The sequence below is a fragment of the Aotus nancymaae genome, unplaced genomic scaffold, assembly GCF_030222135.1.
Source record: "Aotus nancymaae isolate 86718 unplaced genomic scaffold, 86718_ANA_hifiasm-v0.15.2.pri h1tg000011l, whole genome shotgun sequence".
NCBI classification, from domain to species: domain Eukaryota; kingdom Metazoa; phylum Chordata; class Mammalia; order Primates; family Aotidae; genus Aotus; species Aotus nancymaae.
In genome coordinates, this window is record NW_026988422.1 from 13,436,332 (window position 1) to 13,455,266 (window position 18,935).

The window sequence follows — 18,935 nt, forward strand, 5'->3', positions numbered from 1 at the left end:
CCAGCCTGGATGGCAAGGGTGAAACTCTTGTCTCAAACAAACAAACAAAAACAAAGGCAAACAGTAGGGTTGTGGGTGATCAGAGAAAAGAGTGGGCAGTATAGTTTAATTGGAGGAGGTGTTTTTTTTTGTAGGAAGTAGGATTCAAGCTGAATCCTGAAGCACTGGTAGGATTTGAATAAGAAGAGTTGCTTTCCTTTATGCATGTTTGTGCCTTTTTAGGATGAGGAACATATTCTCTCCTTTGTCTTTTACATGTGAATTCTGGACATGAATTCCTGTCTTAATCAGAGTCTGACCAATGCTAAGAAAAAAATGGGAAAAATCTCTCAATGTCCTCCTTCTCCTTTCCCATCACTCTTTCATCGCTTTAAAATCAGTTAATTCACACTATTGCTGCATTGCTGGCAGCTTTATCCACAGACATCCTTGAATGTTTCCCTTGCAATGAGACATCATAGACTCAGCATCAAAAGGCACCTCCCTCATCTCACAGTTGGAAAATCAAATCCTACTGGGAGAGCTGGGAGGGCCAGCCCAGAGTTCTACAGCTTGTTGAGGGCAAAGCCCAGCCCACAGGTCAACCACACATGATGAATGGCCTCCAGCTAAGATCCCCAGGGTCATGCTTAGTTCAGGCTTGGTTGACATCTGGGAATCCCTAAGGAGCACAGATGGTCAGGGGTCGGGGTGAATGGAAACGGAGGGCCCTCAGACTGCAGGAGACTGTGATGATGACCTCTCAAGGCTTCACTAAGTGCCTTGGAAAAGAGACTTCTGTAGGAAAGTAGGAAGAATTTACACTGGTACACTTAACATTTGGCAGAGCCAAGGTATGCTCAGATCAAGTGGCTTTCTGAACTTGAGGCTATAGGCTTGGAAAAGAACAGAGATAAATGGAAACAGAGTCTACTTTCCCCTGGAGCCCTCATGGAATCCTGGAGGCTTCTCTTTCCTGTTCTGTCCGTGCCCTTCCATCCCTGAAAATATCCAAAGCAACTATCATACAAGTTTGTCCTAAAAAACGTTAGCATTTCAACTTGCTGTCAACAGATTTTCCCGCCCTCTCTTTGCTCTCTTCCTATTTTTCTCTTCTGTTTTAAATAAGAATTTATTCACAGAATAAGGGATTATTTATAGATGCTAGTGTGTATGTAAAACGGAAACCACAAAGTCTGCAGTTGTGGCATAAATTGTGCCTCTGAATTTTGGCTATGTAGTTTTAAGACCAGCGTGAGTGAGAGGGAGATTTCTGGTTATATCCGTGGCTTGAGAGAGTAATTTAACTGCTAAGGCCCAGGTTCTTTATCAGGAATAGGGAGTCTTTCACTGAGGGGTTGCATCCCTAACCCCCGCACACATCATATAAAAATGTGTGTGTATGTGAATGTGCATTTTCTGCAAATGGGGTGCACGGCTTTGAACAGAAATCCTGAAACGTAGGGAAAACAGGATCAGTGTTACATACAGACACAGTGGGTATTTTGGGACATCAAAATTTATTTACTGGAAATTTGAGACATCCTACACATTAAGTATATTACATTCATCAGATTTTTTTACTCGTATTTTTTGTTCTTAATTTACTTTTCATTGAGAAATCATAATTGTATATCTTCTATTGGGTATCTTGAAGCACTCCCAAATGGCTCCCTCAGCTCAAAAATAATTCCCTTTCATAATCCCTCTTATAATTCCCTCTTATAAATCCCTGTTATAATTTCATTGTAAGAATAACTTTCTTGGGTTAAGCATTTTGATAACTGTTTGGGACAGATAATGCTTTCACAGGACAAAGTTCAAACAAATGTAACTTACCATGTCATACTAAGAGTATTTCAACCAATTTACTTCCACAATGGTCAAGTAGCCATGTGAAAAATTCTAGCATCAACTCATTGATTTGGTATTTCTACTTTGCTAGAGGACGGCTGGGTGACCCTGAATAACCAGCTGTATCAGCATGTTTTTTCCCATACATCATAAAAGATTTTTATTTTTCTATTATCTTTGATACATTTATTAGGCATCTGTAATAGATGATTTGCCTAGATTAGATGTAATCTTCCTGTTGATGGGTGAAGAAGCTGAGCCTCCACTAGCATGTTCAAAGTCACAGATGGAGGAAGAGAATCTGGATTTGAATGACTGATGACCTGTCTCTGGGGTCCACACTCTTTCCTCTAAGCCATGTTACATCTTATATAATACCGACTGCTAACATGATCACCTCCTTTTGAGGATCTGATCCTGGCCAAGGATCAGCTAGAGTTCCACGTGAAATAAGTTTGCTAAAAGTAGGAAGTTAGCAGAGGACAAGATACCAAGATGCGGCTGGCTCTTCAGCTGAAGACCATCACCTGGCTGAAGGCTCTGCAAACCTGTGACACATTCAAGCTCAAGCCACGGGATTTCTCCTCGTTTTGGCACTTAGCACATTTTAAATAGCAAAGTTATTTTGCTCTGGTTAACTTTGAGAAGAAAACAGTAACTAAACATAAGGTACCAGGGGCCCTGTCACTTACCTGGTCAAAGGGCCTGCCTAGTAAACGTAATGTACCTACCGCTTGTCTTAACAAACCTCTTTCAAAACAAACTATTTTAGCATCCCTCAAGTTAGGGCAGTAGCCATGAGTTAAACAAAACAGCAAGTAGAAGACACAGGTGTGAATACAGAAATAGTAGAATTTGCTAAATTGTCTTGGTCTCACTCATCCAATCTGTGATTTAATGTTTTTATGCTGTTTCATTGGTGCCTGCTCTTATGCATCAGTAACCAAACACATTTCTGTTGAGTTTCTCTCAAACTATAATCATTTAGGGCAGGTGTCTGCAAACGTTTTTTCCACAAAGTGCCCAAGTATATTTATTTTGGCTCTTTAGGGCCTATTGTCCACGTCACAACTGCTCAACTCTCCCACGGTTGAACAATCATAGATGGTAGGTAAACAAACGAGTGTAGCTGTGTTCTGATAAATCTTTATCTATAAAAACAGTGAGGGGGGCGATTTGGCCTGTGAGTTATAGCTTGCTGATCCCTGGTTTAGAGGATGGATATAATTTGAGGAACACTAAAGAAAAGATAAGGGAAAGTAAATAATGAAGACACACAGAGGAGTGCTTATCAGAGAAGGTATAGATGTGTTCATTTCCCATGTGGACATTGTATTCATATTTTATACATATTATTAAATATATGCATTCAGTATATTGCAGAGGGCTTTCTATGTAGGATACTGGAGGGCTAAATTGGAAGTCAGTAGGAAATCAGGCTCCAAATTAAGTTTTGCCACTAACTTTAATGTATCATTGAGCAAATTATCCTCTCTGAGCCAAGAAAGGCTAGTGCGATTATGGGATCTCCAAGGATCGTTCTTCTTTATCATAGCCTGATGCTATAATTGTCTTATTAAGATTTCTAGGGAGAAATACAAAGTTAAAAATAAAATCATATAGGTTAAAATTATGTACACATCTGGCTTAGAGCCTCTTGATTCAACTCACATAACCAACCAGACCATGGGGGCCAACAGGTCAAAGGACGCTATGTAGAAGATGTGGCTTAGATGCGGAGTGAGGGGAGCCACACAGGCTCCCATGGGGTGGGGGCTGAGATGGAAGGTCACTGTAATGAGTAAACTCCCCCTTGGGTACACTTAGTATAATGAGTAAAACTTTCTTGTGACTTCAGAAAACAATCATGGGAACACTTTATAAGAAGATCCCATGCAGAAGAGTAGACCCCCTTGGGGTGTGCATAGCTTTGGGGGATTCATGGAGTTCCTCCTACCACTATACTCTCCAAACCGTGTAGAACCAAAGATGGTTAGCTCTTTCTCAAATTGTGGTGTTCAGGATAAATGATTGATCTTAGATTTTGGCTTTTGCGTGCTGTCTAAGAAGGCTTGTGGTACACAAACCGTGCTCTGCAGGGAAAGGGTTGCTATGGGAGATAAGCTAGAGGGACTTTGTATCCTATCCCTGCTTCAGGCAGATCCCCCATCCCACTTTGTATTTGCTGGTGCTAAACAAATGCTAGTCTAACCACTTCACTATAAATGGGAAAACTGAGTCTCAGAAGGGGCCATAAGTGGACGTGGCTGTTGCAGAAAGTGAGAGGAGATTCTGGGAGGCATGAGAAGTTCATATTCATCTTCTGGGGTTGGGGCATGCCTAGGGGTAGAAGACACGTGTAGAAGTGAATACTCAGTCTCAGTCCCTCCCAGGGACTCTCTGGGTCTCTCAGCTTTGCAGGGAACATTCTCATAGTACTCCTCAGCAGAGTTCCCTGATGGCCTTCTACAGAGGACCTGATGATTGATGAGGGTATAGCACAGCTCCTCTGAGTAGGTCTGGTCAACACTGTCCTGCTGGTCAAAGGAGAGGCATCATCAAGATTTGGCCTTTTGCCATGACCTTTACACTTCTATGACCACCTCCTCCCCATCTCTTGGCCACTTTTTTCTAAATGGCTGCTCCTACCCTAACCACTAGACCAGGCAGCAAGAGTGCTTACAGTATAGGGCCTACTCAGGTGCATCCTCTCTGCCCCTTGTTCCAGAGTGACCCCTAACCACCTGATATAGTTTAAATATTCGTTCCCTGCAAATCCAGTGTTGAAATTTGGTTACCAGTGTTGGAGGTGGTGCCTAGTGAGAGGCGTTTTTGTTATGGGAGCAGATGTCTCATGAATGACTTGGTGCCATCCTCACAGTTAGGAGTGTACAGCCTGAAGAATCATGAGCCAAATAAACCTCTTTTCTTTATAAATTACTCAGCTTTGCATATTCCTTTATAGCAACACCAATGCACTAAACGCTACCCATAGAATTCCCAATCTCAGGGCTCTGAGGATAGCCCATTCTCAAAAAAAAGAATAATCTGGCTGGGCACGGTGGCTTACTCCTGTAATCCCAGCACTTTGAGAGACCGAGGTGGGTGGATCACCTGAGGTCAGGAGTTTGAGACCAGCCTGGCCAACATGGTGAAACCCCATCTCTACTGAAAGTACAAAAATTAGCTGGGAGTGGTGGCAGGTGCTTGTAATCCCAGCTACTTGGGAGGCTGAGGCTGGAGAATCGCTTGAACCCGGGAGGCAGAGGTTGCAGTGAGCTGAGATTGTGCCATTGCACGCCAGTCTGGGTGAGTTTTGGTTATGATATTTAATTACCCTCTAGAGATACTTGTTTTATTAAATAGGGAAAGAACTCAAGGGAAGGTTTATGATGCAATATCATGAGATAAAAAGCAAAGCAGCAAAGTACAGGGGGAAGAGCACGGATTTTGAAGTGAAACTTACTTTTGAATCCTGGCTCCGCCCCCTTGTTAGCTATCTGACTTTGGGGAATTAACAATCACTCAGTTTTCTTTTTTTTTTTGAGACGGAGTTTCGCTCTTGTTACCCAGGCTGGAGTGCAATGGCGTGATCTCGGCTCACCGCAACCTCCGCCTCCTGGGTTCAGGCAATTCTCTGGCCTCAGCCTCCTGAGTAGCTGGGATTACAGGCACGCGCCACCATGCCCAGCTAATTTTTTTGTATTAGTAGAGACAGAGTTTCACCATGTTGACCAGGATGGTCTCGATCTCTTGACCTCGTGATCCACCCGCCTCGGCCTCCCAAAGTGCTGGGATTACAGGCGTGAGCCACCGCGCCCGGCCATAATCACTCAGTTTTCTCATCTATAAAATGAGGGGATGAGATGCATAATAGTAGCAATATTCAAGGGTTGTTGTGATAGCTATGTGAGTTGATGTGTTTAAAGCACTCAGCATGTTGTCTGCCATAAATGAAGTGGTCAGTACATGTAAGTTCCTTTCAGTAAGTTATACAGCAGAGGTGACTGCTGCTCTGCCACCAGGCCCTGCATATGCCACCTGGGTTCACAAGCACTGACATCTAAAGTCCTTCTCCATGTAAGCATCAGAAAGGATCTCAGAGGCCAACTTCTTCTGCCATTTAGGGTGTCTGCGTTTCTATCATCATCTCAAAAAATAGCTTAGCTTAGAGATGTTCTTATTACCTGGATGGGAGCAGATGACATTCCTTTATCTGGAGAAAGAAAATACACTCAATGAATTTCAGGTTATGGGGAGATTTGAGAGGAGGAGCAGGGGAGACTAGAATATAAATAACTAAAAGAAACATCTGGGATAGCTCTTCTCAGCCTATTCTGATCTACAGCACATCCCTGGGTAGTGACAGTGCATGTAAACAAGTCACAGCCGGGGGGCTGTGCGCAGTCTGAGAGGTGAGAGGAGGGAGACACATTTGGTTAGTCTTTGGGTAGGAAATCCCATCCCTCCAGCTCTCTTTCCCTCCTTCCCTAGCCCCACTCCTTCCTTAAACAAAATTTATTTTCATTCCTTACACAAATTCAGTGCCTCTGCATCAGGCCCTGGGGAGGCAAAGAAGAATCAGAAACAGTCCCTGTCCTCAAGGGGCTCGCAAGCTAGCACAGGATACAGACAAGGGAGTGTGAGAGATCCGTACTATGAAGCAAGGGCCGTTGTTTCTACTGTAGGTGACGGGATGCTCGTGGTGTGAAAGTTGGTGTTCAAGGAGTTTTGCAGAACAGGAAACTCTTAAGCTAAACATTCCTATTCCTATACCTGCTGGCAAATAACAAATAAGCTGGGCAATTTTTCAAAACCTAGTTATAACCAAAGGCCTCTGGCCATTCAGCAAAAAGGCAAACTGACACCCTTGTTATTCTCTTGCAAAGACACCAGCTCCATAAGCAAACATGTGCCCTTGTGTGAAAGTCTACAGAGGAGGCTACCATATAGTACATGGATTGACATTTTCTCGGTCCTCTCATCCTGGATTTCCACATCTCCATAAGCTCCTACGGCCATCTAAAACTTCCCTGATTATCATTATAAGAAAAGCAACTTCAGCATAGAGTTTTAGTATGTGGTCTTATTTCTATCATGTTATGTTCTGATGGAAACTGAGGTTCCCTGGGACCCGCCATTCCCAGAGTGAAGTGGCTAGGGTGGGAGGGCTATATCATTCACGTGCACATCTTGCAGTGCTAGATTTTAAGATTCTATGTAGATGAACTAGGTTCTCCTCTTTAAACTAAGGGAAGCAAAGTCAAAACTCTTCCATTTTTCTTCTTCAGAAACACAATGGCCTGTCCTCAGGCTTACACTTTCTTATTTTTATTTTTAGGTGTGATACAATTCACCACACTTTCCTTCTAGAATTCTTCTCTCTCCTTAACTTTAATGCTTTTCTATCACCAGAGACTATTGCACCAGCCTCCTAAGTGATCTTCTGGTATCTGCTCTTGCCACGCCCTGCTGCAATTTGTTCTCTGCATGGCAACCTGGGTGATATCTTTAATACAAATCTAATCATACTCGCCTCTTGTGTAAAGCCAGTATCTCCTAGAGCTCTCAAGACAAAGATGAAAATCTTTCACTTGGCCGGGAGGCCCCACCCCTTCCCTATCCCAGGGTGGCTTTCTTTAAGTGCCTTTCTCCTCCATCTTTTGTGTCCCTGCCTCCTGTTACTGCCTTTATCCTCCAGGCCTCAGGCACTAACCGAGGAATATGGAGATTAATGAGCCAATTCCTGCTTCAATGAGCTCACCATCTAGTGAGGAAAAAACACATGCCATTGGATACATTGCAGCAAAATGTGTAGATATTATAATTGAAATATGCCCAAGGGTCTTTGGGAGCATGGAGAAGAAGCAGTTTGGAAATGTAAGTCTTAGCAAAAGTGAAAATGATAGGAAATCAACAACTTACTTTCGTTATGGGAATCTTGCCTCTTTTCAAAAGTGTGTATTTTTTTCCTGTAAAAGCAAAGCGAATTGTTTTAATATTCAGAAACTATCAAAGGAAATTATACAAACCTATAAAACTTATTTTAACTCTTTGTTAAAGTTATACACCTTTTATAATACCTCCTTCGGCATACATGAGTTAAATAAAAAAGAAAAAAGTAAAAGAAGGGGCCAAGTAGAAACATATTCCTTTGTGCCTCTCTCTCTCTCTCTCCCCCCGCCCAACCCTCTTTTCTAAATCTGCTAGGGAATTGATTTATAGATGGGGAAATATGGTGCTATCATAGGTTACATTTTTGGAGACTTTTTTTCTAACAAAGTACTAATTTCTTTTATATCATGTGCATGAAGGATCCAGGGTTATTTTCAATCTCAATTCTAATCTATGATCTCCAAAACACACAAACAAACAAACAAACAAATAAACACACTCTTCCCATAAGGGGACACTGTATAAAAGACCCCCTGAAAAAAATGCAATATAAATATAATGGAAAACCACCATCATTTCAGTAGACAGGGACATCTGCTGTGTGGGTGACCATATGTCCTGGTTTGCCTCAGTCTGGTTAAGGTCATTATCAATCACTTAGCAAGCCGTAACTATTTTTAGCATCCCTTTCACTCTCAAATGTATCTTAGTTTGGATGATAAATTATATGATCACCTCGACTATACGTTCTATGTGCAAGGGATAGAAATGCGTGCTTTGGAACATGCAGACTCCGATTTGCAGCGTGAAAAACAGGCATCTTTTTTCTGTTAGTAGCTAGTTTCATCTTTGCTTCTGAGGCTTTCCTGTTTGAGGAGAGCATGCCACCCATGAGCCTACTGTTCCTGTTTCTCATCAGATTGGAAGGATTGCTTCCCTGATTGACTCTCAGGTGATTTCATCTGGGCTGGTGACAGGATTCCGCTGTGGCCACAGACAGCAGGGAGTTCACAAGTAACTTACAGCAAATACCACGTTGAAACCACACTTAGGGAAATAACTCCTAAAAACAACTGTCCACTCACCATGGAAGGCAGAAACGCCCTTCAGCGATGTGGTGATCCCAGCATCTAAAATACCCAAGAGAGATGGCAAATCATAAGATTGATTTCTGCAACTTTGCTAAGGTGACTCCTTTCATTTTGCCATTTCTGTGGAAAACCTTTTCTCTCCACAAGCGTGCGTCATCCTAGGTAACTTGGACACATCTTTCCTGGTAGTATGCCTTTGTCCTCCCAGGATGAAGCTGATACTATCAAATTCCTAATCAGGAAAAGAGCTTTCTGCCGTGTTCCCAGCAAAGGGAAAATGTTTTCTCACCCTCAATTCTGGTAATTGACTTGGTTCCCTTGTAATAAAGAACACATAAGCGTCATCTCCAAGAAATCAAGATACAAATGTGGAAATTTTAGAAATCATTTTTTTTAGGCATGGGTTAGGCAATATCTGTATAGCATTTTACTGTACTCTGAATTTCTCCAATTTACAGTATATTGCAATCATTTGCTCACTTGTCTATATTCTACACTAGAACGTGAGCTTCACAAAGCTGGGGACCATATTGACCTTGTTCATCATGGTATGTGTTGCCAGTGATGTCTGGCACACATTGAGTGAGTTTTCAATAAATATTTGATGACGATGTGAACACAGAATGAATAGCCAAGGACAGAGCAACTCTGATGCAGGAGATCAGCAAGTCTACCACCTTGACTTCAACGATACAGTTAAATAACAGGACTTCTCTCTCTCATAGCACAAAGGCTTAGAATCTTCCTGCAGTCAGACATCTAGGTTAATGTCTAAGTATCATTCTGTACATCTTTCTGAATTTGAGGCATAGTCAACTACCTACATGGTTGAATGTGAAAGCCCTTTATAAAGTTGTACATGTATCAGTCACAGTATGTCAAAACCTTTGGAAAACACCATCCAAAAATGTCCCCCAGTCAGCTTTCCCATGGCATCAGGAGGAGCAGTGGAGGAGAGGCTGACTGCATCATGACCTTGGCTGTGGCCGCCTGCTTGACTGAGCATTCTGACAGCCTCTAAGATCTATGCGTCATCACCAAAGCCTTTGGATTCCAGAGGCACAGCTGCAGCTCTTCCTCTTCTTTAGGTTACCTTCGATGTGCTCCAAGCCATTTGCTTATATCTCTGCTTTACTGCTAAGGAAACAGCATAAGAAAACTACTGAATCACACCAAAGCTAACAAATCAGGTTCACTGAGGAAAATGAGTGAGATGAGAAGAGGGGGATGATTTCGAGAGATAGTCTCTGAACTCCTGAGGCCACAGTTCTTAAACCTATAAAACAGGATATATATATATACTGCTTACCCATGGAGTTATAAGGATATGATGAGGTTAAATATGAGCAAAAACTATTTGTGAACTGGCTGTTATTCTACTCGACTTTTCTGCAATTTTTTCTTGGATTTCAACATGGTTGTTTTGGTGTGGAATGGGTTCAGCCAGCCTCCATGAAGTAAACCAGACAAATCTCTATAACCTTAGGCTACATGTCAGCAACTCGAGGTATCTGTCTCTTTCACAAAGCCTTCTCTGGCTCTTGGTCTACCCAATCTCTCCCTTGTTATAATGCCATGGCCCTTCTGATTTATCATTTGAACTGTATGCTTTAACATGTGCCCAGTGATACCCCCCAAAATATATAATTCTCAACTTGCCCTGAAAAAATGCACCCTGTTGGGGGGAATCTCTGGGTCTGCAGCCCCTAACATGGGCATTGGTGTTAAAAAATAACAACAGTGTTTGCATTTTTAATTGCTCCTCTTTCAAAATCTCCTCCTGAAACCACGTGAAAAGCACAGTAACTTTATAGGCCACAGAACAACTGACCTTGTCACCCCTTGGGATTCTTGGACCCTGGAACATTAGTTCCTGATAGAGACAAGCTGCCTCTGAAAACCCCCTCAGAGCAGGCTGACCGCTTTTCCCCGCTGACTGCTCTGCAGCCGATGCATTCCTGAACCCCTACCTAAGCGCCACAGCAAGGCTGCCAAACGCGCTACAATTAAGCAAAGCCTGATTACGGACTTCCTGGCAGCTTGAGGGAAGACAGGGAAAACCTATGTTGGTTATCCATACTTGTAAATTCCTGTTTGACACATATCTGTAAAAAATCCTAGTTTCTTTTTTTTAAAAAAACTGCCACCACAAAAGTCACAGGGTGATGTATTATAGTTCTGTTAAGTTAACAAACTCTCTCTGTGCTTGTTACCAGCAGGTAGATTACCTCGGTCCTGAAACTCCCTTATGCCCCTCTCACACCCATATAACACCATAAACTCCTTACAAGCCCCTGTCTTGTAAGCTCGGGGCTGCCTCCTCTGATTGTTACGGAGCAGCCCGGCAGGTTAATAAAACTTGCTTGCCTAACTCTGGGTCTATTCATCTTTCTCTTGGCCAAACTTACAGTTCCATACTTTAATTATTCCTTTCCTTAGAGAGAATTCTTTAGGGCTGGACATTTGAAAGGTCTGTTCAAAAAGAATTAACAAGGTGGTCTTTGTTTGGCAGCAACAGGGCGATCACAATGGTCTCTCCCCTAATTTTCTAAAAATTATCGTAACATGGGGGATGTGGTCACCTCAGAAATCGATGCTGACAGCTTAAAATAAAATGGCTAGGGTGGAGGTTGAGCGGGGTGGAGGTACCTGAGATAGACAAACAAAAGGACAACAGGAAACAAGACCCCTTATTTTATAACGGGGCATAACAGGGACTAACAGGGTCTTAGTTCCTGCTGCTAGGAGTTACATTAGCTTCCAGCAAAGTAGCACATCTCCTTCTTAACGTTTTCAAACATTTTTTTGTCCTGTCTTCGCATTTGCTACTATTGCAACTGATGCTCGTCTGAACAGGGCCCTCTCTCGCTGGGATGTGAAGTTCGGGACTTAACACTCTTCCTTCTCGCTGGGCAGAGGCTGGGAGGAATCTGGTTGACTTTGCTCTCACCTGGATGTTCTCTGTTTGGGGCTTTGCGGTCTCAGATTCCAAGGCACCTCGTGAGTGTTCTGTTGCCACCTGAAATTCAACATATCAGAAACAAGCTTAAGTATTTCCTAACCAGGCCTGCCACTTCTTTTCATAATTTTTACAAATTTCCTCTTTTCTGCTATTTGTGTGTAACTCTGAAATTGCCTGGTTGCCCTCACACATGTTAATACTCTTTCCTCAAGTACATGCCACAGGCTAGCTTTGCGCTGACATGCTCTCCATGGCCACAGCGACAGCCCACCGACGTCCTCCAGCCGCCATGAACAAGTGATCCTAAGTCTGTTTTCAAATATTCAGGGATCCTCATCATGACCCTGAGAGTATCTGTCCAGAGAGAGGCCCGAGGTCCTCAGCTATCATGATCTCTTTGGTGCAGTTCCATGAGCTGTATGCGAGTAATGGGGAAGGGTACTGGCTTTGTCTTGTGTAAATCGCACCGTATTTCACAGAAAGCATGGAGGCAGAGAACAAGGGATAGCAGGAGAAGACAAGGATTGAATAAAGAAAATAAGCTGATTCATTGTTTGGGATAGATTTCTGCATACTCATCTTTCCATTTGTTGGGGATTGGGGGTATGAGGATAAAGAAACTGACACTTAAACATTACTTACTATATGCCAGTCATTTGATGTGTTATGTTTCATTTAATCCCAGAATAAATCCATATGGTAGACATTATCATTTTATTTTTTTAAACCGATGAGGGAAGTGAGGCCCAAAATGCTAGGCAACTGGTCTGAGGATCCACAACCACTAAGGGGGAAAACTGGGTTTGCAGCTGGCAGGTCCCTTTCTCTGAGACTGAGCTCCTCTCATGAAGTAATGAGTGTCATTCTATCCCGTGGAAAATTTCCCCAGCTTCTTAGCTTATTTGGTCTGGAGAGACATGATGGGGGGCGGTGTGCTGACTGGATGATAACTGGGTGTTAGGGTAACGCTGAAAATTAGATACCAGTATATGTAAGACTTTTGAATATGTTAAGGGAAACATTTTATTTAATTATTTTAATTAATCTATTTTTAAGACTGGGTCTCATTTTGTTGCTCGGGCTGGCCTCAAACTCCTGGGCTCAAGCAGTCCTCCTGTCTCAGCCTCCTGAGTAGCTGGGACTACGGGTGCATGCCATTGCACTTGGTTCAAGGGAGATTTTTTAAATCATCATAGAAATAAAGATATTGGGCAAACCGATCAACTATTTTGAAAAAAAATTTGTATCTGACATCATATATTGACTATATATTGCCAAATGTAAAATAATAAAATCAAAACTTATATGGGTGAATTTGTCTGATCTTAGGATGAGCAAAGAATTTTAAGCATAAATACAATAGCAGAAACCAAAAAGTTTTCTAGATTTAAAATTCAGTTTTCTTTAAAATATAATAAACACAAAATCATAAGAAGTCCAAATAGCATAAGATGTGTGTACCTTGGAAAAATTTTTTTTCTTACATAAAACAAAATTTATAGTAAAAAAAAAATTTTTAAGTTTTTTTTGTGACATTTATGAGAATGGACTAATTTCTTCAAAAAACAAATAGCTTTTACTATCAATAAAACAGAATAAATCAAAATAAAAATGGGCAAAAAACATTACTGGCCCTTCACAGATGAAGAAATACAAACGGCTAATGAATACAGACATTTAAATAAGCAGAATGTATCCAATGTTATTAGTAGTTATAAATGCAATTACCATTTTTTTGTTAGAATTTCTGTATTTTCCAATTTTGTTATTACAAACACATAGTAAGGTCATAATTTTTACCCCTACACCAAAGTTCTAAAAAACAAATTTCATGTGTGACTTCAATCAGGACTTTCCAACTCATATCATTTGTGTATTTTGTCTGTTTTTTCAGGACGATAATTTATTTATGTTTCCAGTCAATGATCTACCACTTATTAAGTGCCAGTGATGTGCCAGAAACAATTCCAAGAACCAGGAATTCAAAAATAAGTAAGAAATAATCACTACGTTTGAGCAGCTCATATCTAGCAATAAAAATAGCAATTTATATAACTGTTAGAACAATGCTAGAGTAGAAGATTGACAAGGGACTGTGAGGTCCCAGGGTAGAGAAGTCTCAGATAACATGATTCTTAGGCAGGGACCTGAGATATTCCATAGGGCCACCAATCCTCTTTCCGGCAAGTAGTCAAAAGTGGGCTACCAATTTTTGCCTGTGTTCCTCTCCAGTGACATGAACTGAGACCTGGGATTCCAAACATAACCCTGTGAAAACTCCCCACTGGCTGGCTTACTCTCTCTAGACCGCTCCATTTTACAGCCTAGAGATTACCTTGTCTTTGGTGACACTAGTTTTTTTTTTTTTTTTTTTTTAAACAATGGCTGCTTTGATATTAAGGAAGATGATGGTCAAAAAAGGAAAACAGAAAATATCTTCTAATTTAAAACCCTACTTTGTGTCAGGCACTATGCTAGCACCGTACACACTGGAACCCTCTAAGGTAGATACTGTATTATTATTTCTACTTAAAATAAAGAAGCTGAGGTCCAGAAAAGTAAATCTAAGTTCTCTGCCTATTTAATTTAGATGACCTCTGCTTACCTGCTTGCAGGGAGTGCACACCAAAGGAAGTCTCAAGGTGGCAGGAAGGTTGCTATTTATTTCAAACTTAAAATAGTGGCTGAAAGGTGGCGGTGATTTTGACCTCCTTGTGGCACATTAAGAGCTCAGGAGAGCATCTCCTTCCCAGGCCTTCAGAAAGTTGTTTCATTTCTTAGATGGTAACCTATGATACAAACCGTCCTTGGTAAAGTCTTTCTACCTTTCAGCTATTCTCCATCAACTTCTCACTATGATTCTTGGGAGAGGGCAAAACCTATGAGAAATTTAACGCGGCATCTGGCACAGAATAGGCACTGAAGGCTTGGCAGTTTCCTTACCCAACTACTTTCTACCCCAACTTAGTGTGCCAGCTGTATACTAACTTTCTTTTTCTCTTCCTGGCTGCATTGGCCTGTCCCATCTCCTCTGCTCTCTCACAGGGAGTCTAGACTTACCTGTTTTCTCTCAGCAGACAGTTTCCCATTCTCTCAGTCCTCTCAGGGCCTTCCCCTCTGCCCCTTTATCACTTCCTTCTTGCCTTGTGCTCTGACAGGGCAACTCCTGACTTAAAGAAAGAGCTGTGTGGCTCTGGCCATCCGTGCAGACACAGCAGAAAGGAGAAGGGTGTCTCTGCAGAGGGGAGGAAGAGGCCGGGGGAGGAGTGTTAGAGGCACACATGTGCAGAATGTCCTAACATGTCAGTGCCTGAATGAACCTGGTACCCGTCAATGAGAGCTTCAAACCTCTGGGGAATTTCAGGTCTGAAATTACCGATGGGCCATGGGAGTTTTTCCACTGCAGATATTTACGTTTATTAAATCATGTTGTCTTCTTAGAAAAGTCAGGAGGTTAAAACAAAAAGTCAAGCCACAGACCTATAGAAAATATGGTATCAACAACTCTCAAATGTGAAAAGAAACATCCGATAACAAAATGGTCAAAATATTTGAACAGACATTTCACCAAAGGAACTATGCAGATGAATATTAAAAGATGCTAAACATTGTAGTCATTAGGGAAATGTAACTCCACAATGGAACACTTTTACACAATTATTACAATGGCTATAAAACCCTGACAATGTCAAGTCCTGACAAGGTACACAGAGCAACTGGAAGTCTCAGCATTGCTGATGAGAATGCAAAATGACAGCCTTTTTGGAAAGAAGTGATAAGGACATAAGGCAGGGAAATATTGGGTAGAAGAGGGTGGCTCCCCGGCAAAGGTTCCACCCTCAAGCCTTGAGACCGCAGACCTAAATGAGAATAGTTATCCCTGTTTTCCTGCCTAAATATTACTTTTTGGCCTGTATAGCTCCCCTATTTCGTGCCCATATAAACCCCATACCTCAGCTGGCAGAGAGACAAGTGGATGAACATCGAGAGGAGAAGAAGCAACTGAGTGTCAGAGATGTGGCTTAACTTCAGATGGCATGATTTTGGAGAGGAGCCTGGCCAGAGGCAGTCAGGAGGGAAAGATCACCTTCTTTCTGCAACATCCCCTTTCCCGCTCCCCTTCCACTGAGAACCACTTCCACCGTTTTAATAAAATCCTCCGCATTCATTACCTTTCAAGCAGTTCATGCAACCTGATTTTTCCTGAACACTGAACAAGAACCTGGGTACCAAGAGGACAGGGTGTAAAAGGCTGTCACCTTGACTTTCCACTGAGTGGGTTAACACTTAGCTGTCCATGGATGGCAACTGCTAAAAGAGCAATAATTGTAACACATCCCTAGACGCTGCCATTGGGGTGGAGCCCGAGAGCGCTCACCCCAGCCCTGGCACCTACTCGCCTGTGTGCTCCCACTCTCACAAGGAGTTTGAGCAAGGTGGTGGCCAAGTAAGCAGGCCACATCCCTGTGTAAGTCCCATGAAGGGGTCAAGAGAACTCTCACATCTCAGAAGTATAGCAATTTCTTATGAAATTGAACATAGACTTACTGTACAACCTAGCAATTCCACCCCTAGGCATTTAGCTAAGTGAAACTTATGTCCTTTAGGAATGTGTATACAAATTTTTCTATGTGCTTTACTTATAATAGCCAAAAAACCCTGGAAATAGCCCAACTGATCTTCATTGAGTGACTGGCTAAACAAACTCTGTGTTACATCCACCCAACAGAATCCTGCCTGGTCATCACTGAAAAAAAGTGGACTATTAATACATGTAAAAACTTGTATCAATCTCAAATGCATTATGCTAAGTGAAAGAGACCAGACTTGCTGGGTGCGGTGGCTCATGCCTGTAATCCCAGCACTTTGGGAGGCCGAGGCGGGTGGATCACGAGGTCAGGAGATCGAGACCATCCTGGTTAACATGGTGAAACCCCGTCTCTACTAAAAATACAAAAAAAATTAGCTGGGCATGGTGGCGCGTGCCTGTAATCCCAGCTACTCAGGAGGCTGAGGCAGGAGAATTGCCTGAACCCAGGAGGCGGAGGTTGCGGTGAGCCGAGATCGCGCCATTACACTCCAGCCTGGGTAACAAGAGCGAAACTCCGTCACAAAAAAAAAAAAAAAAAGAAAAGAAAGAGACCAGTCTTAAAGCCTACCTTCTGTGACATTCAAGATAAGGTGAAACCATAGGAACAGAAAACATATCAGTGTTGCCAGGAGCAAAAAGTGGGGGAGGTGTTGACTTTCAAAAGACAGGAGGGAGTTTTTTGTTGTTCTTTATCTTGATTGTGGTGGTGGCCACATGACTGTATGCATTTCTCATAATTCATAAGAACTGTATACTAATAAGGGTATATTTCACTCTACATAAATGAATCTCAATAGAAAAAAAGGTTAAAAGAAAGAAATTTGTGGACTGGAATCATGGATTTTTGTATTATCCTTGTATTTGATGGCTGTTTTTAGTTTGGTCACTCATCTGTTTGTTTATTCCTTTAACGAGTATGTGTCGAGTGCCTACAATGTGCTGGGCACTGTGGGTTCAATGGTAAGAAAAGCAGATACAGACTGCAATTGTGAAGTTCCTTTAAAGAAATAAAACAAAGTGCAGAATATTTTATTGCTTGTCCTTGAGTGATATAAAGGTCATATCTAAAACACACAGGAGAAGGATGGGGAGTGGGCTTAGAAGAAACAATTTCAGAGAAACTATGGTACTAGTTGTGCAACCCCAGATTCACCCCACATCATTCTTTTCCTTATAGCTACTCTCCAGACTTCCTTTTGGCTCTGTGAGGGATTTCCAGGACATCTTATTAAAAATGGAAGAAAGGTAGACAATCCCTGCCTAGGAATTGTATTCTGAATACAGAATACTTTTTTAAAAAGAGTATCAAATGATTGTATTATGAAAGATAAGCCATTATTGACCATTCACTTTTCTAAAAAAAACACAAATGTGAGAATAAAATAAACACACCCAAGACTCCCTAACCCCTGCAGGGTAGAAATCAGCCCTGGAAAGAGAGCCTGCTTATACCTAATATCTGAATTTCTCACACATTTTAGGCTTTCATGTTTTGTTACTCTGGCAAAAGAAAGGAAACTGGCTAGAAGATTCATGTACAAGAAGATCACAACCTTAAAGCTGTCTGATGCTAATGACTTGTACAATCTCGTTTGCAGCTCTGCGATACAATATCAAATAAGCACTGTCAAATACTAGTCCCGCCTAACCTTTGCTGTCCCTGTTCTTTGAAATGATCTTTGGGATTGATTATGTTCTCTCACTGCAGCTTTCGTTTAGCTCAGAGCACAAACCCTAATGTCCGTGTGCAGTCTCCATGTGTAGAATACAATCCTCTAGAGCCTAACTTTAGCTGACACCTAACTCCGAACTGCAAATCTACCTCCAATCAAAAAGAAGGGAGAAATTAATTTTTAAAGGGCAATTAGCAAATATATTCCCCAAATAATTTCAGATAAACTCTGTGTGACAAATGGTGCTGTCAAGTTCTCTTATTTGAATAGCAGTCATTGTTTGTCTTGAGAAAACGTAGGACGGAGTATCTCTTCTTGGCATATAAAAGGGTAAGGTTTCTTTCTGTGTTTGTAATCTCTTTAGGGGATTGCCTGTGGTGTGCATGACATTCTGGTTGAATATTCATTCAGAAATAAAAGTGTTTTTTTTCGCTTCTATTTTTGTGGAGAGGTTTTCTGAAATAGCAGGAGATTTTGATTTTAATTCTCTTTCCCCAAAATCAGTACCTCCATTAACTTTTTCATCAATCCCTCAGATAATTGACTCTAGAAAGGATGTTATGGTAGCAGATTTTCTTATTTTGTAAATATTTGAAATTCAGGAAAACCCTCCCATCAGCAAATTAAATGAAGCATTGAAATAAAAAACAAAGTTTATATTAAAAATTAGAGGTTTTCACTGCATATAGATCTAAGAAACCTAGGGCCACCCTAGTCTGTTTCTCCTGTTCTCCTCTTTCAAAACCATTCCCCCTCCCAGGCTGGATAATTACAATAAATAATAGAGTGTGTGTTCCAAATAAAAAATAGAGTGTGTGTTCCAGGTTATCAAATGCTTCTTCCTTATGTATGGAAAATCTGGGATGACAACCAGTGGTCTACCATTTTGC

At 41.6% G+C, this 18,935-nt stretch overlaps 1 protein-coding gene across 2 annotated transcripts; it reads right to left on the reverse strand.

Annotated features, from left to right (window-relative positions):
• Window positions 1-1,480: 1,480 nt before the first annotated feature.
• On the reverse strand, window positions 1,481-14,999 carry GCSAM (germinal center associated signaling and motility). 2 transcript variants are annotated; one of them, XM_012464034.2, is made up of 6 exons: window positions 14,842-14,999; window positions 11,770-11,838; window positions 8,814-8,858; window positions 7,759-7,805; window positions 6,021-6,049; window positions 1,481-4,367 (listed from the first exon to the last, which is right to left on the reverse strand). In XM_012464034.2, the coding sequence occupies exons 1-6, from the start codon at window positions 14,868-14,870 to the stop codon at window positions 4,053-4,055; spliced, it is 534 nt and encodes a 177-aa protein (XP_012319457.2). In that variant the 5' UTR covers window positions 14,871-14,999; the 3' UTR covers window positions 1,481-4,052. The 2 variants fall into 2 exon arrangements, with proteins under 2 accessions (XP_012319457.2, XP_012319456.2); XM_012464033.2 differs by having other exon boundaries at window positions 1,549-4,370; window positions 14,842-14,981.
• Between the last annotated feature and the right edge of the window lie 3,936 nt (window positions 15,000-18,935).

Coding starts and splice junctions, on each gene's coding strand:
- GCSAM (XM_012464033.2), bottom strand. CDS start 14,870: ATGGGAAACTGTCTGCTGAGAGAAAACAG. Junction 11,839..14,841: donor TGTCTGCTGAGAGAAAACAG/GTAAGTCTAGAC, acceptor GTTGAATTTCAG/GTGGCAACAGAACACTCACG. Junction 7,806..8,813: donor GGGCGTTTCTGCCTTCCATG/GTGAGTGGACAG, acceptor TTGCTTTTACAG/GAAAAAAATACACACTTTTG.